This window comes from Octopus sinensis, linkage group LG20, assembly GCF_006345805.1.
Source record: "Octopus sinensis linkage group LG20, ASM634580v1, whole genome shotgun sequence".
Taxonomy (NCBI): domain Eukaryota; kingdom Metazoa; phylum Mollusca; class Cephalopoda; order Octopoda; family Octopodidae; genus Octopus; species Octopus sinensis.
The window spans coordinates 11,565,282-11,580,653 of NC_043016.1; the positions used below are offsets into that span (position 1 = coordinate 11,565,282).

Consider the following 15,372-nt stretch of genomic DNA (forward strand, 5'->3'; position numbering starts at 1 on the left):
GTAATCCCCCTAACCTAAACATTCACACACAAACACACACGTAAACCACAGACCCACGACTTATACACATACCTAAACTAACTTATAAACCTCCATATACACCAAAACCCACTCCCTCCCACACAGACAAATTAACTCATACATCCCAAAACCTAAATAACAAACCCATATACACATTCACACACAAACACACACACACGCAAAACACACACACACAACAGATACATATACTCCCTCACTGTATTTTGGGTATGTCCCTAGTAGTGTGCCAGCAAAGTATGTTCACCTCTTATGGCGACTTGGCATCATCCAGAGTAAATGTACATTTGTCACTGGCTCTACATTATGAATTCCTCAGTGCATCTTAGATATAGTAGAAATACTGGAAACTTTATTTATCACAACAATCATTTTGGCACATTCTGCTACCACTCCCTAGTGGGCCGGGAACAATATAACATATTCCAATGCATCCGACATTGCAGAAGTGCCCCCCACCCCGGTCCAGCAAACCCTACCTCATTCAGTAGTCATTCTTCATTCATTATTAATGTATTTAAGACGTGACTGCTACCAGCTATGAGTGGAATGTCATTTATGTTAACTTAAAACCGTGTTGTGTCACCCGAAGAGGCACCTCTGCACTGTGGGATGCATTGCAATTCATATTATTATTCCCCAGCCACTAAGGAACACTGCAGAATGTGTCAAAGTGATCACTGTGATACAAAAAAAAGGTTCCGGTATGCTCAGTTTACCAAAAATTCATAACTTCATTCAGTCATACCGTGTCACAGGTTTGGTCGATTATACATTAACAGGTAATTTAATTTAATTGCAGATGCAGTAGATAAATAAATTATGGATATCCTTAAGCATCATAAACATATATGAATATTAAAACAGCTTGTGCAGTCTTTTTGGCAGTGTTATGTTTTGGTTAAGGCAGCAAGCTGGCAGAACTGTTAGCATGTCAGGTGAAATGCTTTGCGGTATTTCATCTGCCGTTACGTTCTGAGTTCAAATCCCACTGAAGTCGACTTTGACTTTCATCCTTTCGGGGTCGATTAAATAAGTACTAGTTATGTACTGGGGTCGACGATATAATCGACTTAATCTGTGTGTTTGTCCTCTCTGTGTTTAGCCCCTTGTGGGTAGTAAAGAAATAGGTATTTCATCTGTCTTAATGTTCTGAGTTCAAATCTTGCCGAGGTTGACTTTGTCTTTCATCCTTTCCCTTTCATCCTTTCAGGATCAATAAATTAAGTAACAGTTGCATACTTGGGTAACTCAAATTGACTGTCCCACCCCCTCCACAAAAATTTCAGGCCTTGTGCCTAGAGTAGGGGGTGGAAAAGTGTTATATTTCGGTCGTATTTTGATACTTGTGTGATGTCAGTATGAATGTTTAGTGATACAATATATTTTTGAAGTTATATTTTGACTGTGTCCTTATGATTATTTAATCAATATCTGTGACATTGTTTTGTTTTTGTTTATATATAGGCGCAGGTAAAGGCGCATGGCTGAATGATTAGTGTCAGGCTCACAATCAAGAGGTAGTGAGTTTGATTCCTGGACTGGGCTGCGTGTTGTGTTCTTGAGCAAGACACTTTATTTCACGTTACTCCAGTTCATTCAGCTGTAGAAATGAGTTGTGACGTCACTGGTGCCAAGCTGTATCAGTCTTTGCCTTTCCCTTGGATAACACTGGTGGTGTGGCGAGGGGAGGCTGGTATGCATGGGTGACTGCTGGTCTTCCATGAAAACAACCTTGCCCAGACTTGTACTTTGGAGGGGAACTTTCTAAATGCAGTCCCATGGTCATTTATGACTGAAGAGGATCTTTATTCTCTATAGGTGCAGGTGTAGCCATATGGTAAGAAGCATTCCTCCCAACCACATGGTTCCAGGTTCAGTTCTACTGCATTGTTTCTTGGGCAAGTGAGTGGATTTGATTGACCGAACCTGAAAGAAGCCTGTCTTTATATATATATATATAAAGTAGTTAAGTCTCATAGAGTGACCAATGGTTTTACATCCACAAAAGGCTTAGCCCCATGAATGTCTTGTAAGATTCTATTTACCTCTAGGAGGCAGGAATCAATTATAGTGATTTGGTCAGTAAATCACCAAAGAATAAATAATCCAGGGTCAATGAGGACAGGTTGTCTCTCTTAGACCAGCACATGTGACCCAAAAGAGGGGCAATGGGATTGTTTTCCTTAGGCTGCTTTTAAATCATAAGGATCCTTCCTAGTCTAAGCAGAGAACAGGGAATCCGATGCTTGAAGCAGGTAGTGTTTGAAATGAATGCAAGGGCTGTAAATTTCCTGGCAAGTGTTCAGTGATCCAGGTTTCAAGGAGTCTTTGAGTATCCTTGCTTGCTCACCTATACAAAGCTTGCAGTATTCGTTCCTGTTAATGTAGGATCCTAGCCACTCTAAAGATCTTCCATTTAATATCGTGTGAGGTCCCTTCATCTTTGAGGTTTCACACATTGCTGGCCAGAGTGGCACCTCAAATTATGTTCACCAACAAATGGTCCCTTGTGACACTTTCTGTTCAGGTGTGATTTAGCTACAGGTTTGGTTTTGTGGTAAGAAGCTTGCTTCCAACTATGTGGTCTTGAGTTCAATCCTATTATATGGCACCTCGAAGAATTTTCTTCTATTATAGCCCCAGGTCAACCAAAGATTTGTGAGTGGATTTGGTAGATGGAAACTGAAAGAATCTTGTTGTGTGTGTGTGTGTGAGAGAGAGAGAGAGAGTCTTTGTGTTTATATTCAGTCCCCACCACCACCACTTGACATCTGGTGTTGGTTTATTTACATTCCATAACTTAGCAGTTCAGCAACAAAAAAAAGTAAATTAAAAAAAAAGAAGACTGCTAGAATATGTACTAAGCTTTAGAAAAAGAGTTCTGTGGTCAATTATTTTGACTAAACCCTTGAAAGTAGTGCCCTAGCCTGGCCTGCTCCAACATGGCCATGGTCCAAAAACTAAAACAACTAAAAGAAGATAAACCCCATTGTCAACATTACTTCTGTTTAATTCCATGTTGCTTTTAGGTGATTTTTTTTTTTTATTTATATATATATTTGCCCCCATCCCCTTTTTGTATATCTATTCTAAGGTTTGTTTTTCTCCCCCTGTTTGGGTGAGATGATTTGATTGCTGGAAAAAATTGTTTTTGCAGCTGGTTGTCTTTCTACTTGTTAACTATTCATCTGTGAAGTTAAGGAGTGGAACTTGTTTTAAGTAGTCTCCTCTCTCTGCCTTTCTCTCTCTCTCTCTCTCTCTCTCTCCTCTCTCTCTCTCTCTCTCTCTCTCTCTCTCTTCTCTCTCTCTCTCTCTCTCTCTCTCTCTCTCTCTCACACACACACACAGGAACAGGAACACTTGGAGGAGCAAACAGTTTACTGAAAAGTATGTATCCCAAATGGTTGTACTAAGAGTAATATGTAAATTTAGGGCCAAGTCTAGCACCTCACACACTCTCACAGTCTATTACTAAGAACTTTTTCCTGAATATGGCATTAGTCTATCTCTGAGCAAATATTTATCTTAGATAGTAATAAATTTATACATACATTGATCAAACTGATATTGTCATAATTTTGTGTTTATCAAGAGGCTGAAAATATATTTAATGCTTTATTCAAGCCTACAAGAGAAAGAAGGCAATGGCTAGAATAGATTTTTGTTCTTGTTGTCAGTATGCATAGGATAATTCTGGCCATATTTCAAATTTAGTGAGAATCCTCAGCAAATGTATAGCATAACTGTAATGATTATTATTATTATTATCATTATTATCTTTTTTTTTTCTTCTTTCAAATTTGCTTCCATTTCTTGCCAAGTGTCTTCCCGACTCCTAGGGCAAAGAAACTCATAGTATACATTGGTAGGCCATGAAACTAAATTATTATTATTATTATTATTATTATTGAGTGAGAGAGCAGTGCATGCCATCAAAGTGACACTAGGGTAAAATTTACAAAGCCCAGTATACCCATCATGGCTACCCGTCTGATAAGGGTACCTCAGGCCCATGCAGCACAGCCTTATAACAGCACATGACCTTGCAGGTGGGGCCCAGTTAGAATTTTCTTCAGGTCATGTAGCCCATCCCGCTCAAATGGTCCTTGAATATGGATTGTTTAAGGATGTTGAATGAAACACCCATGTTTCCAGAGGTGAATTATTCAAACCCCAAAGAATTCCTTTCAAAACATGGCTATGATGCTTCCCCATTACTTCTGCTCATGATCAAAGATGCACATATTGTCAGCCACTAAGGGACATGCTCAACAACTGACAAGCAAATCTGTGGTATTGAGCAGAATATTTGCTGTAGCATATTTTATTATTATTATTATTATTATTAAGGCGGCAAGCTGGCTGAATTGTTATTATTGTTATTATTAGTATGTTAGTGAGGAAGAGGTGCAGACAAGGCTGTGTGGTAAGAAGTTTACTTCCCAACCACATGGTTCCAGGTTCAGTTCTAGTGATTGGCACCTTAGCAAGTGTGTTCTACTGTAGTCAATCAAAACATTGTGAGTGAATTTGGTTGAGAGAAACTGAAAGAAAACTATTGTGTGTTTGTGTGTGTATGTGCATGTATGTGCATATGTGTGTTTGCATGTGTGTGTTATCATCTCCTTGCCTTGACATCATGTGTTAGTTACAAGCAAGTGTCACCATTTCTATGAAAATGTGTCTAGCCATGGAGAAATATTACCTTACTTGGAAATAGGTGAATGTTGGTAACATGAAGGGTACCTGGTTGTGGAAAATCAACAAATTCCATCCAACTCATGCAGGCATGGAAAAGTGGACATAAAAACATTGATAAGGATGAGGCAAGAAGAGGAAGAATGTCGCTCATCTTTTGAGACTTGTAGGAGGAATTTATCCTCATATCAGGCACTTCTTCTGATTACTTGTGACAGAGTGCTAAGAGCACCAAAGAGCCTGGTGGGGATTTTAAAATTGGACAACAGATTAACCCTTTTGTTACCATATTTCTGTTGAGATGCTCTGTGTTTCTTTCAATTACTTTCAATTTAACAAAGAATTTAGTAAAATAACTTAGTTATCATTCAGTTAGTGTTAGGAACATAAATTGTGACTAAGGTTTGGTGGAAGATTTTAATTCAAAACTTATGAAAACAAGACATTTGTACTACAGAGCCAGAGGCAGTTGGTATCAAAAGGGTTAAGAATTGTTTATATATTTTAACCCTTTTGTGACCATATTTCTGTTGAGATGCTCTGTGTTTCTTTCAATTAATTTTAAATAAAACAAAGAATTTAGTAAAATAACTTAGTTATCATTCAGCTAAATTGTGACTAAGGTATGGTGAAAGATTTTAATTCAAAACCTATGAAAACATGACATTTGTACTACAGAGCCAGAGGCGGTTTCAGGCTGGTTGGTAATGAAAGGGTTAATCTGCCTCTGAAGTTTACTTACTTGTACTCTTGGTGGCATTTACTCTGGGTGGGTTGAGCCAGCTCCAACTAACAAGTTCACCACATCCTCAGTCATCATTCACTATTGAAGGGTAAAGGTCATATCTGGAATTTCAATGGGAATACCAGTTCACGTGTGGTTCCTGGTCACATGCATACACACTTTAGTATAGTAATTTTTTTTTCATGTCTGGTACTTATACAGTGGGTCTCCTTTGCTAACCAAAGCTTTGTGAGTGGAACTGGTAAATGGAAACTGAAAGAAGCTCATCATATCAATGTATGTGTATATGTATATGTGTCCTTTTATCTTGCTAGATATCACATGATAGTTGTAATAAGCATCAACATCATAGAAGCAATGTTTTTTCTTTCCAATCTCTCATGAAAAAAACGTCTGGTCGTGGGGAAATATTAATTTGCCTGGAAACTGGTGAGGGTTGATGACAGGAAGAGCATCCAGCTATAGAAAATTTTCCTTCCTCAATAAATTCCATGGAAAAGTGAGGTTAAATGATGATGATGATGATTACTCACAAGCAGTACAAAAGACTGTGATTGCTAGGTCAGCTTCTTAAGAATCTGTCAAAACATTCTCAAAATAACTTTGGGTTTATTGTAATGTCACCCCTTTTAGATTTTCTATTATTATCTTCTACAATATTTTGTGATCTTTGTTTTTTTTGTTTTTTTCTGATGTTGTGGAAGTTAGGAGATTTTTGAATGGATTGAACAGCCAACCAAGTAGGGATTACTGTTTGCAAGGAGGAGAAAACAAATAAACCTGGACTTTTAATTCTCATTGAGGCATTCAAAGTTAAATCCTTGACTGACTTCCCACCCACAAGCTTTTTTTTTTCTTTTCTTTTCTTGCCTTTTTTTTTTTCTTTTTCATGGGTGGCAGGTTAAAAGTTATGGCTGTTCTTAGTTTTATTTGAATTTCTTCGGTACATTGCTCATCAATAAGTCACGAACAATAACTACAATATTCTTTATAACAGCAAGTATGAACAAGAGTGTCTGAACATAAACTGGATTTGGTTGAAATATTCTGAAGGAATAATTTTTGTGTGCTTATATATGTAAAACCATCATCATCATTTAACATCTGGTTTCAATGCTGGCATGGGTCGGACAGTTTGTCCAGGACTGACCAGGCAGTAGTCTACACGAGACTTCAGAGTCTGTTTTGGCATGATTTTTAATGCTGGATGCCCTTCCTAACACCAACCACTCTGCAGGGTGGACTAAGTGGTTTTTACATGGCACCATCACAGGCAAGGTCAGTTTTGGCATGGGTATTACAGCTGGATGACCTTCCAAATGCCAATCACTTTACAGTGTGAACTGGATGCTCCTTAAGTGGCATCTTATATATATATATATCAATTCTATAATTATAAGCATATTTATAATTAGGCTTCTGTAAAAATTGCTTCACCACATACCGAAATTTAGAAATAGCAGTTAAATACTATTCCGCTACCATAAGATGCTAGTGGAATAGTATTTATCTTATGGTAGTGGAATAGTATTTAACTGCTATTTCTAAATTTCTGTATGTCGTGAAGCAATTTTGCTGAACCCTAATTATGCTTATATTATAGAATTTTTGTATAAGGGTACCGATAATGGTTCTTTTAACATACTAAACTACTTGGTAAAAATTATAATTATTAATTGATTAATTAATTTACCCTTATTATTAGTGGTTATATAATAATATATATATATATAATATATATATATATATATAGTCAATCAAACAAATAATCAAACATTGAAAATAACAAAACAATAAGAGGACATGCACATGGAATGTATTTGATGCTCAGGAAGGGTGGAAAAAATGAGAGGGTTTTTGATATTATGAGCATAACTCTTCATCAGAAAAAAAAAAGGGGGGGAAATCCAGAGAAGGGAAACTAAACTTGTATATAGATGCACATACACATCTATTTATTACCTCTGCCTTCGCTAAGGTGGGGGTATTGTTTTCAGTCATGTTTGTTTGTCCATGGAAAAGATATCTCAAGTACTGCTGGATGGATTTGGATGAAACTTTCAGGGATGTTTGGCCTCATGACTGGCACAAACTGATTAGATTTTGGGATCAATCTGGTACCAGACAAGGATTCTGGATTATTTTTCCTACTTTTTTACTTAATTTTTCAGAGCGGTTAGGTTCATTTTTAGTATTCTCATTTGAGAGAGCAGTCAAGTTTATTTCAAATATTCTCATTTCAAAGATCATCTCTGGCTAATCATTGAGAGGACATTGGTGTTGCCTTGGTGGAGGTTTGTGCTCTGTGAGTGCTCTTGTTTATATGTGCTTTATGTGTGTCTGTTGAAGTATTAAGAATTTATAAACTTTCAAGAGAATGTGAAATAATCCTTTTTAGGAACATTGGCTCTCAAGACACATTATATGCACCTGTAAATAATAGCATGTACATATTGGTTGAAAGCCTTTTTGGGTAGAAAAAGTTGTCAGACAGCTTTTGACACTTTCTATCTCAAAGGGTTTCTCAACTCAACATTTATATGCTATTATTTATAGCATTTATGTAATGTGATCTGACAGCCTATATATATATATTATCAAGGGTATGAGAGGTATTGGTGTCAAGAAGACCCAAAGGTGTCAGGTAATGCTGAGTAAGTGCTATGGACAGACTATGGTTAAGCTCCAGGCTTGATAATGATACGAACAAGGAGTCCAACGTGTGTTGTGTATTAGCATGTATATATGTGTGTGTATGTGTATATATCTATATAAATAAAATTAACAGAATGAAATAAAAAAATCCAAGGCTGTGAATAGTTTTCAGAGCATTTATAAAGGGAAGGTCTTACAGCTGTTTCCAGGATATTATATATATCCCTTCATCAGAGACAGTGCGAGAAAATAGTTATTATAGAGAAGATATGAAATACAGAGTAAAGTCCACTCTAAAGCATTAGAGCAGTAATATATAGGAAGATAAAAGCTATGGTCAGACATACAGTGACTATTGGTTTTGCACTTATAAAGCGCTTAGCAGCATAGGCAACTAATCAGACTCAAATGTTTGAAGGTGTATTTACACACACACATTCTTTTATTATTTCATTTGTTTCAGTCATTTGACTGCAGCCATGCTGGAGCACTGCCTTTAGTCAATCAAATCAACCCACAGGCCTAATTCTTTGTAAGCGTAACATGCTTATTCTATCAGTCTCTTTTTGCTGAACCACTAAGTTATCAGTTGTCAAACAATGGTGTGGGGCACAAACACAGACACACAAATACACACACATATATGGCAGGTTTCTCTCAGTTTCCATCTACCAAATCCCCTCACAAGCTTTTGGTTGGCTCGAGACTATAGAAGACTCTTGCCTAAGGGCCACACAGTGAGACTGAAACCAGAACCATGTGGTTGGGAAGCAAGCTACTTACCATACTGCCACTCCTGCATGTATAGAATATTATATATATATATATATATATAATATATATATATACATATACACAATGAGGATATTTATAGTAAACAATCTGTTATATTCTGTGTATTCCCAAAGATCCTAATCAAATCCTTCTATTGTCCTCTGCACACTCTCATGATTTTCCATACAAGGTATTTAAAATGCAAAATTATATATTTATATATGTTTTGTAGTTTTAATTTTGTTTGTGAAATGAAACAATTGTTGGTGAATATTTTGGTTAATTAAGAAATTAGTTTGTATCCATTAGATTTCTCTGTTTTCTAACAAATAAAATGTTTGATAATTTTACAATAGATATAGATATATATATATATATATATATATATATTATATATATATATATAATATATATATATTATACCAGCCTTCCCCATTAAAATATACATGTTCTACATCTTAGTGTGCTTCTTCTCCCGATTTATGTTTTCTACAAATGATACATGTGTGTGTGTGTGTGTGTGGAGAGAGAGAGAGAAATAAATTCATATATGAATGCATATATACATGCATATAAGTATCTATCTATCTGCTCATATATATAATATAATATTATATATTATATATTATATATACGCACATATGTACATACACTCTCACAGATATACATGCATATGCACACACATGCATAAGTTTAGTGCGATATCTTTAAATTCTAAGTTTCGTTCCCATTCTTGGAATTTCTTCTCTAACGCTTCCTCAGGCTCTGCTACAAGAGCAAAGTTATCAGCATTTAGAAATTCTTGTGGACAGTTGGTCTTAAATTCCTCCGTTGTAGCTTCAAGCTGTGTTTTAGTTTACTGAGAATCAAGCCTTGATGAACACCAATCTGCATACTAAATTCTTCACTGAATTCATTGTGAATTCTCGTTTTGCTGACTTCATCCTTGTACATGACTTACATTATTCTAAAATTCCATTCGCCTACCCCTAATTTTGTTAATGACCTCCAGCCTCAAAGGTCATAGTCAAATACAGGTATATCAAATACCATGAAACATGAATTGTAGATTTATAAAAATTATAAATTCCTCAAGAGAATGTCTTATAATTAACAAGTGACAATTAAGAACAGCTTCATATGACAAGGAGAGACAATCTCAAGAATCAAAACTTCTCCATGTTTGACATGCCATTAAGGAAAAGGAAAAGTACAAGCTTATTGTCTGGAGATAAGAGGACAGTCAGTGACATGTTTCTGCCTCAATAACCGTCATCAGTACAACATAAAATTAGCTATGATGCCCTGTCAAATTTATTGTTTTCTGATTCCCTTTGAGCTAAGTACACTTGTCATCACGTTTCTCTCTTAGTCATGTAATATAATTCTTTGCTACCCACTTCCTTCCAGTCTTTCTATGCATGTATTTTAGCTTTTATTGCTCTATCTATTGTGCAATTCCACTACTGTATATCTTTACAGTAGTACATTGTAACTTGGTTAGTACATTACTCCAACCACAAAACTAGTCTACAATTTCCTGCATGTTGTGTTATAAAAGCTCCAACATGTATCCTACGTTACAGGTTCTTACCTCTTCCTCCACATCCTCCTTTTTGTTATATATATATCATCTAGAATAACCATGAACATATATCTTGTGGACAGCTGTTTTAGTTCCTGCCTCTTCCTTCCCCGGAATGTCTTTTGTATTTCACATCATGTATCTCTTCTTCTAAAGTCACTAATCACTATGTTGGAATTAATATTCACAAACTATTCCATCTACTTTGATTCCCAGTGAGAATGGAATCCGTCTAGCTTTTATGCTCACCCAATTAGAAGACAATCAAAATGGCTTGTCGGTTTTGTGAAGTTCATGTGGCAGATGGTTACTTTATTTGCGTCACAGAAATCTAGAAGACTTGGTGCTTCCTCATTCCTACAACTCTATTCACAGTCACATTTGCTCAGGTGTAGCCATTATGATTCTTTTGTTACCTAACATGTCCATTGATGTTACCATCACCGGTGACATCAATAATGATGTCGCTCTCATTTATTATTGAAATGGTTCACAAAAGCCCTTACGACTGTCGGTTTCATCATGATACAATTGCAATTGTGATTCATAAAATCAGTAATAATAGTTGTCATTGCTTTATCTACAACTAACCTAAGTTTAATTATTCTGTTGCATATTCTGGCTACTTTATTCTATCTATCCATATGCCAATACCAGTATGCCCACCCATCTAACTCTTTAGCATTCATTTTTTTCTGTTAAATGTAATTCTTGTTTGTTCTCATTGTTTTCAATTAATCATGCATTATCTTGTAGCTTTGAGGTCTTGATGATGTGACTGTTTAGTTTTAGAAAGACCTTGTCTAGCTGACCAAAACTGACCAGATTTGGCCATTTGAACATAAGCCAGATAAAAATATTTAGGACATGGCCAGTTTAAGTGCTAAAGGGCCAACCCTATTAATATTCAGATTACTCTATTAAATATATATATATTTCTTTACTACCCTCAAGGGGCTAAACACAGAGGGGACAAACAAGGACAGACAAAGGGATTAAGTCGATTACATCGACCCCAGTGGGTAACTGGTACTTAATTTATCGACCCCGAAAGGATGAAAGGCAAAGTCAACCTCGGCGGAATTTGAACTCGGAACGTAACGACAGACGAAATACGGCTACGCATTTTGCCCGGCGTGCTAACGTTTCTGCCAGCTCGCCGCCTTACTCTATTAAATATAATGTTTCTTTATTCTCATTGTTTTCAATTAATCATGCATAACCTTGGTGATTTGAGATTTCAATCATGTTATGGATTTGTAGAATGACATTGTATGATAGGGGTGAGAGACTAAATCTGATCAGTTTTAACATAAAACAGTATATTTGAGTTGGATATGGCTGGTTTAACTGATTGAAGCACTCCGTCGGTTACGACGATGAGGGTTCCGGTTGATCCGATCAAACGAACAGCCTGCTCGTGAATTAACGTGTAAATGGCTGAGCACTCACAGACACGTGCCCTTAACATAGTTCTCGGAGATATTCAGCGTGACACAGAGATGACAAGGCCGGCCCTTTGAAATACAGGTACAACAGAAACAGGAAGAAAGAGTGAGAGAGAAAGTTGTGGTGAAGAGTACAGCAGGGATCACCACCATCCCCTGCCGGAGCCTCGTGGAGCTTTAGGTGTTTTCGCTCAATAAACACTCACAAACGCCCCGTCTGGGAATCGAAAGGCTGTTTAACTACTGAAAGGTTAAACAACATTGTTACCTACCAGGAAGAATTTGTTACAGCAGTAAGACTGCAAGGGGTTTCACTAAGGCTCTTCTCCATCTCAACTTTTGTATATGGCATTCATCTACTTAGCTCTGCCTTAAAATTTTGGTAATCACATCATGTCTATATAAACTAATGTTGCAACTCACAGTTCCTTCTGTTAAATGAGTTGATTGCTTGAGGTCTATTCTCTGCACCTGAAACGAAATGCCCAATCACTTGATCAGGGATTTTCACTCATGGTCAGTTGTTTACACCTAACCATTCCGTTACCATGTATGGAACTAGTATGGTAAGTGCTATTCCTGTAACAGTGAAGATTTACCAATGTATTGGAATGCTTCATGAATTTAAAATTGTTGCTGATATTCCAAGAGGGAGTCGTAAATTGTCCCAAAATATATTACGCACACACACACACACACACACACACACAACACACAACACACATATAGTAGAATAAGAAACAGAAATAGAAAGTCCTTGGTTCAGAATTATATATTTGAAAATAAGGGATAGAAAAGGCTTTTCTGACAATTTTTCCACTTTAATAATTACATGTTTATAAGTTATTAGGTGTTTACACCAGCTTACGAACATCTAATTATAAAGTGGAAAAATTATCAGAAAAGCTATCTCTATTCATTTTTGCCTATATACATACATACATACATACATACATACATATAATATATATATATATATATATATATATATATATATATTAGGCAGCGCCGCCCTGACTGGCCTCCATGCAGGTGGCACGTAAAAAGCACCATCCGATTGTGGCCGTTGCCAGCCTGCATTGGCTCCTGTGCCAGTGGCACGTAAAAAACACCCACTACACTCACGGAGTGGTTGGCATTAGGAAGGGCATCCAGCTGTAGAAACACTGCCAAATCAGACTGGAGCCTGGTGCAGCCTTCTGGCTTCCCAGACCCCAGTTGAACCGTCCAACCCATGCTAGCATGGAAAGCGGACATTAAACAATGATGATGATGATACACACACACACACATACACACACATAATGTAGAGAGACAGATTGACAGACAGATATAAATGAAGGTAGTATAATGGTTTCAAATTAGTGTTGTTGCTGTGTAAAAATTTTAAACCACCTGTACAAATTCTTCCATTGACATTGTGGTACCCACTCAAGAATTAAAAGTGAAATTTTTTTTAATTTCTGTATTTTACGTTTGTATCCTTTACTGATTCTTTTCTTTTTCTTTTTTTTTTATAACTCTTTCAGGTTATGGTATCCTGTTAACAGATGGAGAGTAAAAAACCTAAAGAATCACTATTGGATTGTGGGTAGTCTGCTAGGTTAAACCATGTCATCCTCATCACCTCCTCAACCACTGCCATCCTCACCTTCATCACCGTCCAATCTTCAGACCACTAATCAATTATCAGCTGTTGCCAATGATCATTGCTTCCAATTGGTGACTGAATTCCCCTCAAATATACCGCTTATGCAGGGTAACAGACACACAACCTCACAGACTTTTCCCGACAATGCATCCAACAGTACTAGCACCAACAACAACAACATTAGCCTCACCTCAAACATCTTCCCAATTCCTTTGACCACATCAGCTGGACTGGCTTACGCATTGACTGAAAACAATAAAATTGGGATACAACGCCTCCTTAAGCCCAAAAACCCTTCGGATAAAGATGCAAAAAACAACAACACGAGTAACAGCAATAACAACAACAATAATAATAATAATAATAATAATGTCATTTCAGGTAGCATTAACAATGTGAATACTCAGAAACAGGATCCCCATTCACAGGGTCACAGACTTTTGGTAGATTCTAACACAGTGGCAGCAGTGGTAGCAGCTGCTGCCAACATAAACCAAGTCCAAAATCTAAATGGATCTCAGTTTCAGAAATTCAGTTTCAGCCCCGGTCGGCTTCTGAAGGATCAGTCTCAACAACAACAACAACAACAACAACAACAACAACAGATCCAAGGGGAGATAACTATGCCACACCAGGAAGACAAATCACCCTCATCGTCGTCATCAACGTCATCGTCATCTACATTGCCCATCACATTTGCTCCCGATCAATCTCAGCAGCAGGCTAGCACGGCTTCAGTGGCTGCGTCCTCCTCAGCTAACGTCGTCACATCAGCGGCAGCAGCAGCAGTTGCCGTTCAACCTGTGAGCTCTCAAAACAGTAATTCTATTCAATCTATTCAATACCAGTCCGCTACTGCTGCTGCTGCTGCTGCTGCTAATACAAACCAAGGTGCAACAAATGACACAATGCTAAGCGCTACCATAAACTATAATGACAATGAAATGCTGTCAGATGGCACTTTTGATGTGTCTGTGAGAAACAATCTGACTCTTGATGAAGGAATACTTGGTAATATCACAATTATATTTTATATTTTTTTCTTTTTTCTTTTGTTGTTCTTGTTGTTAATATTGTTGTTTTATCTGTTATTGTTTAGCCCCAGGTCGATCCTGACTGAACCAGCACAACGGAAACCATCTTATCCAAGACAATCACGCTCTTCTCTCAAGCATTATGTTTCTAAGATTACATTAACTAAAATGCTCCTTCTTACTCTGATGGGGGCAGGCTAGTGATTTGCAGGAGGGTCAGCTACTGTTTCTAACACATTCAAATACTATGCAGTGAGGCCCTTCATTGATTGTGACAGTGTTCTTGTTAAAGTTAACATTTTGTTTTTCTTTCATGAATGTTCAGCTTTATAGTTTACAGTTGGTTGATACTATTTAGCTAAAGACAGGGCTAATGAAGTATTGAAGACCAAAATATATATTATTCTATATACATTCACACAAATTTGAAATGTAAACAACCGATGCTGGTGTGTTTACATTCCTCATTCGAGTTACCTCTATTTCCAGATCTTCGTGTTTTGAAAGTTTCTCTGTTTGTTTTAGAGAAACATTGTCATCTGTTGGTATTGATACATCGATTAGAAAGCAATTATTTCTTGGTGATATCTGACAACTATATCTAGCCTATTGACCTTAATTTCTCTATCTTTGTGTATTGGTATATCCCTATCATTATCATCATCATCATCATCGTCGTCATCATTATCATCCTCATCATCATTACTAATATTATTGTTCATGTTAGTATCATTATTATT

The 15,372-nt window shown here is 36.8% G+C and overlaps 1 protein-coding gene across 4 annotated transcripts in view; it reads left to right on the plus strand.

Annotated features, from left to right (window-relative positions):
- The window catches only part of LOC115222524 (probable serine/threonine-protein kinase DDB_G0282963), a 315,550-nt gene that overhangs the window by 162,156 nt on the left and 138,022 nt on the right, over nucleotides 1–15,372 (plus strand). For all 4 annotated transcript variants that reach the window (XM_029792779.2, XM_036511680.1, XM_036511681.1 and 1 more), the window contains exon 2: nucleotides 13,477–14,609. In XM_029792779.2, the coding sequence (XP_029648639.1) occupies nucleotides 13,559–14,609 (1,051 nt within the window). In that variant the 5' untranslated portion in view covers nucleotides 13,477–13,558. The remainder of the gene's footprint in view (nucleotides 1–13,476; nucleotides 14,610–15,372) is intronic.